The sequence below is a fragment of the Thalassophryne amazonica genome, chromosome 23 (genome assembly GCF_902500255.1).
Source record: "Thalassophryne amazonica chromosome 23, fThaAma1.1, whole genome shotgun sequence".
NCBI classification, from domain to species: Eukaryota; Metazoa; Chordata; class Actinopteri; order Batrachoidiformes; family Batrachoididae; genus Thalassophryne; species Thalassophryne amazonica.
The window spans coordinates 12,944,324-12,958,244 of record NC_047125.1 but is presented as its reverse complement, the minus strand read 5'-3'; the positions used below and the strand labels follow the sequence as shown (position 1 = coordinate 12,958,244).

At 37.2% G+C, this 13,921-nt stretch overlaps 1 protein-coding gene across 2 annotated transcripts in view; it reads right to left on the bottom strand.

Moving 5' to 3' along the window:
* The window catches only part of ntn5 (netrin 5), a 37,280-nt gene extending 28,575 nt beyond the window's left edge, over window positions 1-8,705 (bottom strand). Inside the window, exon 1 of one of the 2 annotated variants that reach the window (XM_034164517.1) lies at window positions 8,039-8,705. Coding sequence is in view for 1 of the 2 variants with exons in the window: in XM_034164516.1 (XP_034020407.1) it covers window positions 21-85 (65 nt within the window). In the remaining variant the exon portion in view is untranslated. Of the gene's footprint in view, window positions 1-20; window positions 215-8,038 lie in introns of those variants that run through there. The other variant, XM_034164516.1, reaches the window with a different exon arrangement.
* Window positions 8,706-13,921: the final 5,216 nt, after the last annotated feature.

The window sequence follows — 13,921 nt, the reverse complement described above, 5'->3', positions numbered from 1 at the left end:
GCAAATCAAAGGAAAACCACCTGTGCCTTGATGGAAAACATATGATACCATCTTCCTGCATCACATCATCTGCACCTTTCCCCATCTCATCTCATAAAAAAAGGTAATCCCAGATCTTCACAGTACTGTCGCGGCTGGTTTGAACCTACCAGTCCTGATATCCTTTAATAACATCTTAAAACTCCTTCAACCCCCAGGAGCAGTTGAGCATGGGTAAAGCGGGGCTCGCGCCCAGCAGGTCTGTCTGGAATGACAAAAAACACGCCTGACAGCTGGGACTAAACCCTGAGCTGGACCACATCCATCACGTTTATGGTCACCCCCCCCCCCCCCCCCCCACTCCCACCCTCCTCAAACCACCCTCCTCAAACCACTTCACCGCCGGTCAGCTCTGCGGGCAGCGACGGAGCCCGAGCACGAAGAGCTACCGAGCAGAAAAGAGTCAGAATAAGCCCGAAAGGAATGGTGACAAAAATTGGAGATTAGTGTCAAGAGTAGCGGGAAAATGATTTATAGGTAGAAATGTGCGTTCGGCTTGAGTCCCCTACTCAGACATTTCCGTCGCAAAGACAAACACTCGCTTGTGTAGGTGAACAAATCCCTTCCCATGGGGAGCATAATTTATTCCAGCTGATGATCGAGCACTTAATATTCGCTTGTAAGCAAAACAAACAGCGCGTCAACATTCTCCGGAACCTAGAAGCGCATTCCTATGCGCGGTTTAGCCTTTTTCGTTTTACAGTCCGACATATTTCCCTTCAACTCTTTTTGGCTCCTGTGTCATCTTTTATGATTACCAGCCTCTCCGCGCGCTTCCGTCTCCCTCCCATCCATCACCTGCCCCCTTCATTCTGTTCTGGGAATATTCTTAACTGCTGCTAGATTGATGATGTCCTAACAAGCGTTTGACACTGACAGCAAAGTCAGCAGGGCAGCATAAACCAAACCCGTAGGCGAGTACGCGTCTGAGAGCCTCTCCGGCCAAGTCATCGTGCTCAATTAGCCGGCGACCGAAATATGAGGCTGTCCGCAGGGACCACACAGCTCCAAGAGCCCCCGCCAAGGAGGCCGCGGGTGCTCCACCTGCAATCTCGGAAGCAAAGACAAGCGGCTTTGTGACGGACCAAATTAAATAGCGAGCAAACGGAGTGTCTGTTTTGTGGTTCTAGAGTTGCTACAAGTAATAAGCACAGTGACGGACATTCTGACTGAAACCCCCCGGTGCCATTGAGCCGCATTCTCTGGGTCCTGAAGGCCTCCGCTGGCCATTCCTGACATGTTGAGACATGCCCTGTGGGAATTTGAATGCACTGATAAAAAAGCAAGGCTTCGGAGTCGATCGGGTGATAAATTAGGTCTTCGGTTTCAAACGGTGTCAATGTCTCGGCTTCGTAAGAAGGGAAGATGGTGTAGGGAGGATTACGCGTAGGGTAAAAATGAGGAGAAGTGGAACATGCTGAAGTGCTGAGAGTATACAGAAGAATTCGTTCTGGCTGAGGACTGACAAATGAATGGGCGCTTGTTGAACATTCCCGTGGCGTGCACTTGTCCTCGTCTCTGTCGGGTTACGTGACTAATTAAACATCAGCCCATTACAACCACTTTTGATAAATGGATTCTCATCTGAGAGAGGCCCCGGAGGTTTTCAGATCACTCCGTCGGGCCAAATCCAGGCTCGAAACCAGATCATCTGTCTGGCACCAGAATGTAACCCAGTGGATACGGTTTCAACAGTTTTTCTCTGCTGGTTTCCATAAATTCACACGGGCGGCATGTCAGATGAGCTGTTTGTTGACTGTGTACAATAACTTTGTTGAATCAACTACAATCAACTACTGTATCTGTGCAAATTCCCAGAAGCAGCCCAAAAAGGCCGTGGAGTTGGCTGAAGGAAAAAATAACTCTTAAAAATTCATATGCCAGTGAAAGTTTTGATATAACTTGGCAGTTTAAAAAGCTTATACGACTAAATAGTGGTGCGATGAGATCAACGTTGTCTCTGGCGGCTGATCTTTAGCAGCAGCTATCCTTGGCTCGGCCAGGAGCCGGAAAAATACTTGCTGACAACCTGGAGCATGTTTACAGCGTAGCTGAACAGAACACAGTGAAAAGACCATCGCCAATGGTCCTGCACAAAGGCAAAGCCACAAGAGCATTTTTCCCCCCTTCGACACAGTTCCATTTTCAATAAGTTTCATTCTGCATAAATGCAGTTAGATGATAAAGTTAACTCACACAAACATTGACATCTTAATGCAATAAAAAGTATGATTTCATTTAGATTTCTTGCACATAAGTTTTCTGCAAGAGATGCAATTTTATAGGCCAATGCCAGCATCCATGATGGATGAGCAATATAAATTTTGTGTTGGGATGAACCTTTTAGCTATTTTTTTTTAATTTACAATACAGTTACTTAGCTAACTAGTTTTCTGCAAGTGTCAAGGAAAGAAAATTCCAGGTCTAAAAGAATTACTTTAAATCTTTGAAAACCCATATTGTTTTTTTTTTCTGAGGAGCACCACAAGGTTCAATCCTTGGACCTTTGCTGTTTAATGTCATCCCTTGACCAAAATGATCTGTAACACATTGGGATTCTCATTCCAAACTGTACAAAATTATGTTTGTGATTGTCTGCCATGGGACATGACAGACATTGATCAAAATGTGTGTCCAAAAATAAAGCTGTGCCAATTTGATAAATGTCTACAATCTGTAATCGACATTACACCAAAGATTTAGTTTGTCCTTCCTTTTATGGAGATTGATGCTTTTGTTTTGTGGTGGCCAGTTGCACAATTTTGACAGATTGAGCAAAATGTAAAAAATTAATAGATAAATAAATAAAGCCCAATCTCCTTATGTAAATCAATGACAACAAATGATCTGGAATCTATATTTGGAACCTGATGAACAAAATATTTTTTATTTGCACTTCCTCAAACCACAACTGATCATTTGATTATGTTTTGTGGAGATTGGCCTCACACTTTATGATAAATTGAGCAAAATATCCAAAAACACAATGTTCTGCAATCCACATTTTGATCGAGATCAACATGAAAATTAATTTTTTTTCATTTTATTGGGAATTATCGTTCCATCGGGTTTTGTGGAAATGAGCTGTACAGTTTTGAAAAAAATCAGTAAAATGTTAAAATGCTCCCCCCCATTTGTTAAATATAATAATAATAATAATAATAATTTAGATTACAGATAGTAGAATATACATATCCAAATATTTTTCATCAACCAGATTTATTGTGCAAAAATGTTTTGTCTCAATTGACTTCTGATGTTTTGGCAAACTGAGCAAAATGTGAAAAATGCATTTCATTTTCTGTACAAAAGAAAATATTATTATTATTATTATTATTATTATTATATTCAAAATCCCAGATTGTGAACCCAAGAAAAATTTAACCTTCTTGATAAAATTTATTCAATTGAATTTCATGGATAGACAGTTATTATTATTGTTTAATTATTTTATTATTTTTTTTGTTTTCTTCTTAAACACCAGTGATCACATGACTTCTTTGGCAAAGGCAATAACAGCCTGTTAGCGATTAAATTTAAATATGCATCAAAAAAACAAAAACAAAAAAAAACCAAAAAAAATAAATAAAACCCCATGACGGAATGGAATTTGGATTTTAACAATGAGAAACCACCACAAACACCAGAAAGCAATAAAAATGTTTATAGATTCTCTACAATGCAACTTTTTTCCTTTTTTTTTTTTAAAGCTGGGGAGGTGTGTGGTATATTTTCTCATGCTACCTGTTAACTCTTAGCGGCCTGGACGCTCTCTCGGCTCTGAGTTTGGAGCTGATGGCGAGCAGATGAGCTGGATCTCAGCCCGTCTTTAACATTCCTCGTCATGGGCAGCAGCAACCAGACCGAGGTGGTTCAGATTGTACTATAATGTGCTGCTGCTGTTGGACTTTAAATTTTTTTTTAAAAAAGCTGAATTTTTAGTTTGGTTCTTTTTAAAAAATCAGGCCTCATCGTCACTGGGAAGGTTACACTGAAGCACTGCTGCATGAAACTAAGCTCAATCAATTACATAAGCCTGGTTTGAAGCCCAACCAAAAGCACCTGTTGGTGCATGTTACCGCTCTGACACCTTTGTTAATTTGCAATTGTCCTCAGCAGGTCAGAAATACAACCCCGGGCCCTGCACGGGTGAGAAAAGAGGCGCTCGGCGGCCTGTATTCCCAAACCACATTCCTCGAGCCCATGTGTGTTATTCCATGTGGAGCAGATTCCACGGTTCTGTTTTCGGTGTAATAGTCTAATTTTAGTGGCGAAGCCTGTCGGATGAAAACCGCCAACAGAACAAAATGGATTATCGCTGCTTGTATCTTTAGCTTAAAGCGTTTGTCCTTCATGTTTGCACCTCTAATAAACAGCCAATCCGCTGCATGAGGGCCCCCGGGGGGGCCAAAGGGGGGCCTCTTGCAGCGGGGCACTCATTGGGTTTGAACCCCCTCTCTAAATACTCCAGGCATAGCAATGCCAATGAGGCGATTGATTCACAGTGCTCAAAGCACTAAATGAACCATTTGGTTCAGAAATTCGACTTTAATGTTTAATTAAATTTTAATTACAATGCACCAAATCACAAGGGCCCATCTAGACTGTTCTTTGTACCACTTATTACAGAAAAAAAAAAATGATTCAGTGTTTCCAAATGCTCAAAATGAAACTGATGCGCCAGAAAATAAACAGTTTCAAATGCTAAAAGATTAAAATGCTACACTCACCACTGTCCAAGGCTTTTGCAATGTCAGAGAAAAGCAAATTCACCATTTGGAAATGCTTAGAATGACAAATGAAACAATTGTTCCATATAGCTTTTAAGATTCAAATGACTCCGAAAAGCAAATGAAACAATTGATGTTCATACAGTTGTTTCAAAAGTATCAGAATGGCAACTGAAACAAATGCTTTAGAAAAGGATTTGCTTGTGGTAAATTAAACAGTTACGTCCGAAAATGTTTCATTCTGTCATGTGCTTGAAACTGTGAACCAGACTACTTCGCTGCTTCGAGCATTTCAGCAAAGGTGAAATGCTCAAAGCAGCAATTGAAACAGCTATCCAAAGATTTCAGTTTCAAAGTGTAAATGAAACAGTTGCTTCAAAAAAGTTCAGTGTTTAAAATGTGCAAATGGAATAACTGTGTGAATAATTTACTGTTTCAAAACTCTCAACAGTAACTGAAACAACTACTTTGCAAAAGATTTGCTGCCTGTAAATTAAACAGTTGCTTCAGAAAGATATTCACTGTGTTGAAATTAATGGAGTGATGAACAATTGCTTCAGAAAAGTTTAGTTTCAAAATGCTGAAATGCTTCTGAAAGGCTTGAAACAGCAAATCAAACAACTATCAAATAATTCAGTTTCAAAATTCTCAACGGTAAGTGAAACAGTTATTTTCCAAAAAGAATCCATTTTAAAGTGCTTGAAATAGCAGATGATATAACTGCCCGAATAATTTACTGTTTCAAAACTCTCAAAAGTAAATGAAACAACTACTGTGCAAAGGATTCACAAAGAGTAAATTAAACACTTGCTTCAGAAAGATATTCACTGTTTTGAAATGATTGGAGTGATGAACAATTGCTTCAGAAAAATTAAATTTCAAAATGCTTCAAATGCTTTTGAAATGGTTCAAACAGCAAATGAACCAACTATCAAAGCTATTCCGTTTCAAAATTCTCAATGGTAAATGAAACAATTGCATCATAAAAAGGATTCATTTCAAAGTTGAAATGGCAGATGAAATAACGGTATATAATTTACGTTTTCAAAACTCTCAAAAGTAAATGAAACAACTACTTTGCAAAGGCTTCACTATCAGTAAATTAAACACTTTTTTCAGAAAGATATTCACTCTTGTGAAATGATTGGAGTGATGAACTTCAAATTCAGTTTCAGAATGCTTCAAATGTTTTTGAAATGGTTCAAACAGCAAATGAACCATCAAAGCTATTCTGTTTCAAAATTCTCAATGGTAAATGAAACAATTGGATCATAAAAAGGATCCATTTCAAAGTTGAAATGACAGATGAAATAACGGTATATAATTTACTGTTTCAAAACTCTCAAAAGCAAATGAAACAACTACTTTGCAAGGGATTCGCTAAGAGTAAATTAAACAGTTGCTTCAGAAAAATATTCACTGTTTTGAAATGAATGGAGTGATGAACAACTGATTGAGAAGAATTTCACTTAAAAATGTTTGAAATGTCAAGTGAAACAACTGTCAAAATAATTCACTGTTTCAAAACTCTCAAATGGTAACTAAAAAAACTGCTTTGAAAATGTTTTGCCGACAGTAAATGCTTCAGAAAATTTACTTTTACATCATCGCAATCTATCTTTTGGCTTCTGTCGTTTTGCTCAGCATCGCCACAGCAGATCTGACGCGGAACCGCGTGTTGATTTGGCACTTTTAAGAATGATGCACAGGTGGAGTTCTGTTTGGGAAGTAAGCCCCCCCGAAAAAAAAAAACAAACAAAAAAAACTTCTGGCTCCGCCTCTGGGCTTATGTGATGTATAATGATATTTAAAGGCAAACCTCCTGCCAGCATTGGCAAAAAAAGAAGAAAAAAAGAAAAGATGCTTATGAACATTTGTGGCTTCGCTTCGAAGCGCTGAGATTGAAAACCAGATGGAAATGAAATTGCTGTGATTTCATGTTCAAGTCACGCTAACGATGAAACTAAAACTTGGAGCTCTGTTTCTAATTCAGCTTATATTAAATTCACAGGGTGTCATACATCAACTACATAATGAGAAGCAGCAGAGGGAGAGAGAGGGAGAAGAGGGGGGAAAACAGGAAAAAACACTCAATTATGCACATTTGTAACACAAAAACAACCAAGTACATATAAATACTTTGACACCACCGGTGTACTTTATGCACTGCAAATATTTGTGCACTTGTGTGGCAGATTTATTGTAATTGCACTGAATAAAAATACTAATAAAGTGCAGACAGACTTAAAAAAAACAAAAAACAACCTGAGGTCACATGGAAAAGTTTAATTTAATGGACCCAAAAATAACAGCAGGCTTAACATGCTTCATTAAACAATAATTCTTATCATATTTACTAATGATTACTTTGGCAAGAGCCAAAACTTAAAATCCCAAACCTAATTGCACCAATTTGGCTAAATTATCACTAATTGGCTGCAATCAAAAGATTTTTTGGATCAGAAACCAGCAATAATATTTACATTTTAATCTGCCTGTCTTTTTAATAACTGTGCATTCTGCAAATCTGATTGATTTGATGCCATTAAGTATAACAAATTATTCCATTTATTGCAGCTGCATTAAATAAAAAAGTGTTTTTCTCACATGCGTTTGCGTGAAAATGTCGATTTGATTAAATAAATAAAATGATTCCAAATTATGTGCTATTTACAATACAAGAAAAATAATTATGCTTTGGTAAAATCAGTTTTAAAAAAAATGGAAAAATTTAAATTTTAAAGTATATCAAACATAAAAAGAAGAACAATGTAGCCAAATTTGTGATTAAGGGACCTGTTACCACAAAAAAAGAGAAACAATTTAATAAAATCAGTTACGCAATTACGTCTTTGTTGACTCCTATCCGGAATTTTAATAAATAATAATAAGAATAAATAAATAAATCACAAAATAAATAAATTCAAATTTATTTTATTATATTTGTCACTGAACATTTTGTAAAAAAAAAAAAAAAATAATAATAAAATAAAATACTGTGGACAAGAATGAGTCACAAAATGTAATTATATTTTATTTGCACGAAAAGCGCAAAGGGTTTTAGAAGCTAATCCGCACCAAATGCTCCTGATTTAAATGAGTTGTATTTTATTTTCTCCTGTTTTCAAGAGTTTGCAAGATTCAACTTGTCTTTCTGCTTGACGCGCCGGACGTTACGTGTGCACGTGCGCAAAAAGAACAAATAAAGACGAGAAACTGATTAAGTTGCATCTTAAATCAGTGGGAGTTAATAAGTGAGAATTGCTCACCATGTGTTTCCCAGCGATCCTCCTGCGCCTCCTGCTCCCCGCGGTGCGTCCTGATCTTTTGGAGACGCGCAGCAAGTGTTTGCACATCCAGCTCCGGCGCGAAAACCAAACCCACCGAGAGGGGGCAACACACCCCTCCATAGTGGAAATGGTGTGTGTGTGTGGAAGCGTGTGCATGAGCGCACTGCTGGGCCATGTGCTCCCAAAGCGGGCAGGACGGACTTGCGTCCTTTTACGCACGACGCAACGTTGCGTCTGCGCCAAACAGGATCACATGAGGAGAAACTCCAAACCCGCGCGTTATTTAGCTTCAAATCGTCAAATCCGAGAGCAAAATATTTTAAATCGCAGTGTTTCAGAAGCTTCACGTGCTGAAGTCTGAATTCAACTAGGACAAATGTTTTGAACTCTGAAGCACAGACTTGAATCAGTTTTTATCTTGCACTGCACCCTCCCTCCAGTTTAAATTTCTGGAGAAATACCACACCCACATTGATTGTGGAAATGAGAATTTTTTCTTTTGTAACTTTGAAAACTGAATCATTTTCTGAAGCAAAGGAATAATTTGTTTCAAATATTTCTCCAACAAATTCAGGGCTTCAAAATTTTCAAAACACTTAATGAAACAAGACGTTTTCTAAATTAAGCACAGAAGTTTATTCTGTCATTCACTGGTTTGCAACCAGAAAATGAGAGAAACAATTGCTCCACAACTAGATGTTCTTAATGAATCAACTGCGTCTGAAAGATTCAACATTTCAAAATAATGAACTGTGCTTTAGAAAAAGTCCATCATTTAGAAACAAGCAGTGAATGAGATGACAGTCAAAATGATTCAGCGTTTGAAACACTAAATGAAGCAATGTTCTAAAACACTTGAAACATTAAATGAAGCAATTGCTTCAGAAAATGATTTACTGTTTTCCAATGCTAGAAACATTATATGAAAAGTTTCCAGAAAATAAGCTTCAAGCCTTCTAAATGAAACTTTAAATGCAGACAAAAAGATTCAATGTTTTCAACAGCTAGAAACACAAAATGAGTGACTGGAATGAGTGAACTGCTTCAAACCAATCAAAGCCAGAGACCCCACAGCCACTACAAGAAAAAACTCACAGACCACCCAAAGCTTTTGGAAGAGAATGACGTTAATGACTATCACATACATCCACTTATATCTGGTGAAGCCATATGAAGTTTCAAGACACAAAGAAAGGGTAGAATTCCACCCACTAGTGCACAGTGTTAACTCTGTGACCTACAGCGCTGCTCAGCACCTTACCACCATCTTGACTCCAGTGGTTGCACACTCAGAACAAAGAAGAATTTGCTTCAAAGTTGGATGGTTTCAGTTATATGCAGATGACACCATGCTATCCTTAAAGCTCACCAGTCAGGAAGAGGTTAGAACATGATGATACTAGACTGAACCTGTGGAGAAGATTGTCCACACCTCCTGTCATGGGATGGTACCAACCCACTGCTTCAGATGCATCGACAATACCTGGATGACATTTAGGAGGGGAGATCCTTACAAATCCTATCAACACAGTGAACAGCTATAGCTAGTTCACCAGAAAGTACATTCAAGATATGTTGGCAAAGTTGGTACTGAAATAGAAAAAATCAAACCCTTACAGGGTACAGTATCTGCAGTTCGATTCACACCATCCCACTACAAGACCAGCTTGGAGTGATCAGGACTCAAAGCTACAGGGCTGAAACACGTGCCAACCAGCGTACCTTCAAAGATGAAGGAAGGTGAACGTATCCAAACTGGCGTTTGGCTACTTGGCAGCTAGATCCAGCAAAGCAAGAACAGACTGATGAGTTCAAGATGAACAAGAATCTTATCCTGCATGTCACTGGAGTGTCCAAGAAGTTGTGAATTTGTGAAAAAATGTACATACGTACTTCTTTTTCCTCAAACACCCAGACTGTACATTCCAAGAAGAGTAGTGCTGTTTATCCAAAAGACAAGCTTCTAAGATCTGATGGGATCAGATTTACACAGAGCAGAATCCTGCAATTGCTTCAGAAAATATGGTCTTGAAAAACATAATCTATACAAACCGTTTCAAACCACACAAAACGCCAAATGAAACAACTGTTTCAAAACATTTGAAACATTAAATGCAACAATTGTTTCATAAGGTTATCGCTTATTTTAAAGAACTACAGCCAATCAATGATGCAACTGCTTCAGAAAATGATTGTCTTGAAATGCAAAGTGTAAGCTATCTGCACAAATTGTTTCAAAAAGCTTGAAACATTAAATGAAACAACTGTTTCAAAAAGCTCGAAACATTAAATGCAACAATTGTTTCAGAATTTGATCAATTATTTTAAATCACTGAATGATCTAATTGCTTCAGAAAATGATTCGGTCTTGAAAAGCTAGGAAAAATGTAAGCCATCTGCACAAATTGTGTCAAACCACATAAAACTGCTTCAAAACGTTTGAAACATGAAATGCAATTTTTTTTTCAGAATTTGATCAATTATTTTAAACCACTAGAGCCACTGAATGATCCAATTGCTTCAGAAAATGATTCAGTCTTGAAGAGCAAGGAAAAACGTAAACCATCTGCACAAATTGTGTCAAACAACATGAAACAGTAACTGAAAGAACTGTTTTAAAATGCTTCAGACATTAAATGCAGTAACTGTTATAGGTCATCAATTATTTTAAACTACGAGAGGAACTGCATGATCCAATTGCTTCAGAAAAATGATTCAGTCTTGAAAAGCTAGGAACGCGTAAGCCATCTGCACAAATTGCGTCAAACCACATGAAACAACAGTTTCAAAATGTTTGAGACATTAAATATAATAACTGTTTTAGAATTTTATCATTTTAAACCACTAAAACCACTGAATGGTTCAACTGCTTCACAAAATGATTCAGTCTTAAAAAGTGAAGAAAAACATAAGCCATCTGCACAAATTGTGTCAAACAACATGAAACACTAAATGAAACAACTGTTTTAAAATGCTTCAGACATTAAATGCAGTAATTGTTATAGAAGGTCATCAATTTTTTTTAAACTACGAGAGTCACTGCATGATCCAATTGCTTCAGAAAATGATTCAGTCTTGAAGAGCTAGGAAAAAGTAAACCATCTGCACAAATTGTGTTAAACAACATGAAACACTAAATGAAACAGCTGTTTTAAAATGCTTCACACATTAAATGCAGTAATTGTTATAGAAGGTCATCATTTTTTTTTTTAAAGTACGAGAGTCACTGCAAGATCCAATTGCTTCAGAAAATGATTCAGTCTTGAAAAGCTAGGAAATGCGTAACCACATGAAACAACAGTTTCAAAATGTTTGAGACATTAAATGTAACAACTGTTTTAGAATTTTATCATTTTAAACCACTGAAACTACTGAATGGTCCAACTGCTTCAGAAAATGATTCAGTTTTAAAAAGTGAAGAAAAACACAAGCCATCTGCACAAACTGTCAAACCATGTTAAACACGAAATGAAACAACTGTTTCAAAAAGCTTGAAACATTAACTGCAACAAATGTTTTAGAAATTCATCCATTATTTCAAACCACTAGAGCCACTGCATGATGATTCAGAAAATAATTCATTTTTGTTTACCCCTGCCAACAAAGTTGGAGGAGGCTCCATTTTCACCTGTTTGTTTCTGAACAGACTGTAGCCCACATTATGGCATTTTTACTGAAGATTAATATCCTGATAGGCAAGAACTGATTCAAATTTTAAGGTCATAGGTCAAAATCAGGAAAAATCCGTTTTTAACGTTGAACGAATTTTCAAAAATCATAACTCTGTCAAAAAAATAAACATTTCTTTCATATTTGAAAGCCTTTATCAACTGAGAAAGTTTGATCCAGATCTGATCCGGATTGTGGATTTTGTAGATATTTGAATTTAATATTGAAAAGCCCATTTGGTGTACATTTTACATTATGTCTCAGTCAAAAGTGTCTCAATCCTTCAAATAAATTATTTTTTTCGTTATAGATTTATGGATTTTAATGACAGTACGTTTATTTATTCAAAGTGAAAGAATAATAAATCAACTCTAAGCGGACAAGATTTAGAGATGAAAAAAATAACTTTTTTTTTTTTTTTGCAAATATATTAAAACTCTATTTGAATCTGGGTTTCCTGCCAATTACACACATCATGTAAATTTATTACCATTGAGGGACGGCCAACAATCTTATCTTGTTTTCCTTCTGCAATTTGCTCTGTCCTCGGTGGAATAAGTTAATTGACTGGATCGTTGTCAGATGTGCAGAAAAACTGGTGCAGATGGAGCTTTAAGGACTGAGGCGGTGAAGACTCCTGATTGGAGAGGAGGAAAAGTTTCCCAGAGAAAAGCATAAAACTGATTGATGACTTCCCTCGAGGAATGTTTCCCCAGGTGTGCTTCAGGGGGGAAAAAAAAAAAAGTTCTTGGAAGCAGGACAAAAGGCAATAAGGAAAATTTGAGGGAGAAAACGGCACGTCTCCGCGTCAATACTGTGCTCGATTTGGCACTGAGATGTCAGTGAGCCGTGAGGTAAATGTCTGTGTTTAACGACTGACTTAACATTAATACTCACTGATATCTGCAGAATAAAATGCTTAAAGGTGCTCAACCTGCCAACTTTTATTTTTTCCACCCTGCAGCCAAAAACACTGAATCACAATAAGCAGTCAACACTGACAGACAGAAAGTCGACTGCACACTTTGCTGGAAGCTCTCCCGAAACACTTAAAGGGGCCTTATTGACCGCAAAGAACTTTTAGATTTAAATGTGGTTTGAGCTTGAAGTTAAATATTCTCAAAATCTTGCAATTACGCCTGCACAGAGAGAAACTACACTGCTTCAAACAGAATTAAGGCTCGACACAGCTCGTTAGCAGCTTCTGTGACGTATGTCACAAAAGTCCTTAGACAGACTTTTCCTTTGCGAGACAACCTCACTGATCCGGCCCGCTTACAAGGTCACAGGAAGGGTTAGATTCTCTTTATTTTATTTCTGGGGGGGAGGGGGGAGGGGGCGTGCAAACAGCACAGCAAATCCTTTACATTTAAAGTGACATGCGCACACATTTTTAATCGAGGCTTGAAATACAGGTATTATTTTTTCTAAAGTGTGCGTTTCAACACGATAACTCATATTTTTTAGATTTTTGAAGTAGTTTGGCCAAATCTCGAGGGAAAAAAACGTGCATATCTCAACAACCGGGAAGCCTAGATGGATGATCCCAAACATATACTGATCAGCAGAATGTTTGTCATTGATTGGTATCAATGACTACATAGTCAAAAAACACTATGTATATTTACTTCTACATTTATATTGTGGCGTGTGCGCACCAGTTCGGATACTTAGGGGTGCCTATTTTTGTGGCGACTGAACATAGCTTGTTAGACTGAATTAAAGTAAGTCATTATGGACTTTTGCTCCATTGTTTTATACTGTATGCTTGTATCTCAACTAAAAAGCCACAAAAAAGTGTTTATAAAAAAATAATTTATCACATTCTTGCCCACATTTCACCTAAACAGTCTACGATGTAATGAAACGCACAAATGTTAAAAAAAAAAAACATGTTTGCATTATTATAAGTTGCTTTTTTTGTTTGAAAGCACTAAAATGATTCAAGTTGTAAGATCTCCAAAAAAAAAAAAATAAAAAAAATAAAAATTGCTGAAATGGGCGTTTTTTCATCTAAAAGCTGAAACCCTGCATAATGCTGTTGTGGCACAATTCAAACACTAGATGGCAGCATTAAACAATGTTAAAGCAGCTTTTTTTTTTTTTTTTTTTGCAATATCACATTTACACTAATATAGGCTCAAAACAACATTAAAGGTGTTGAGCAAAAATGAATATCCTAAATTTTTTTTT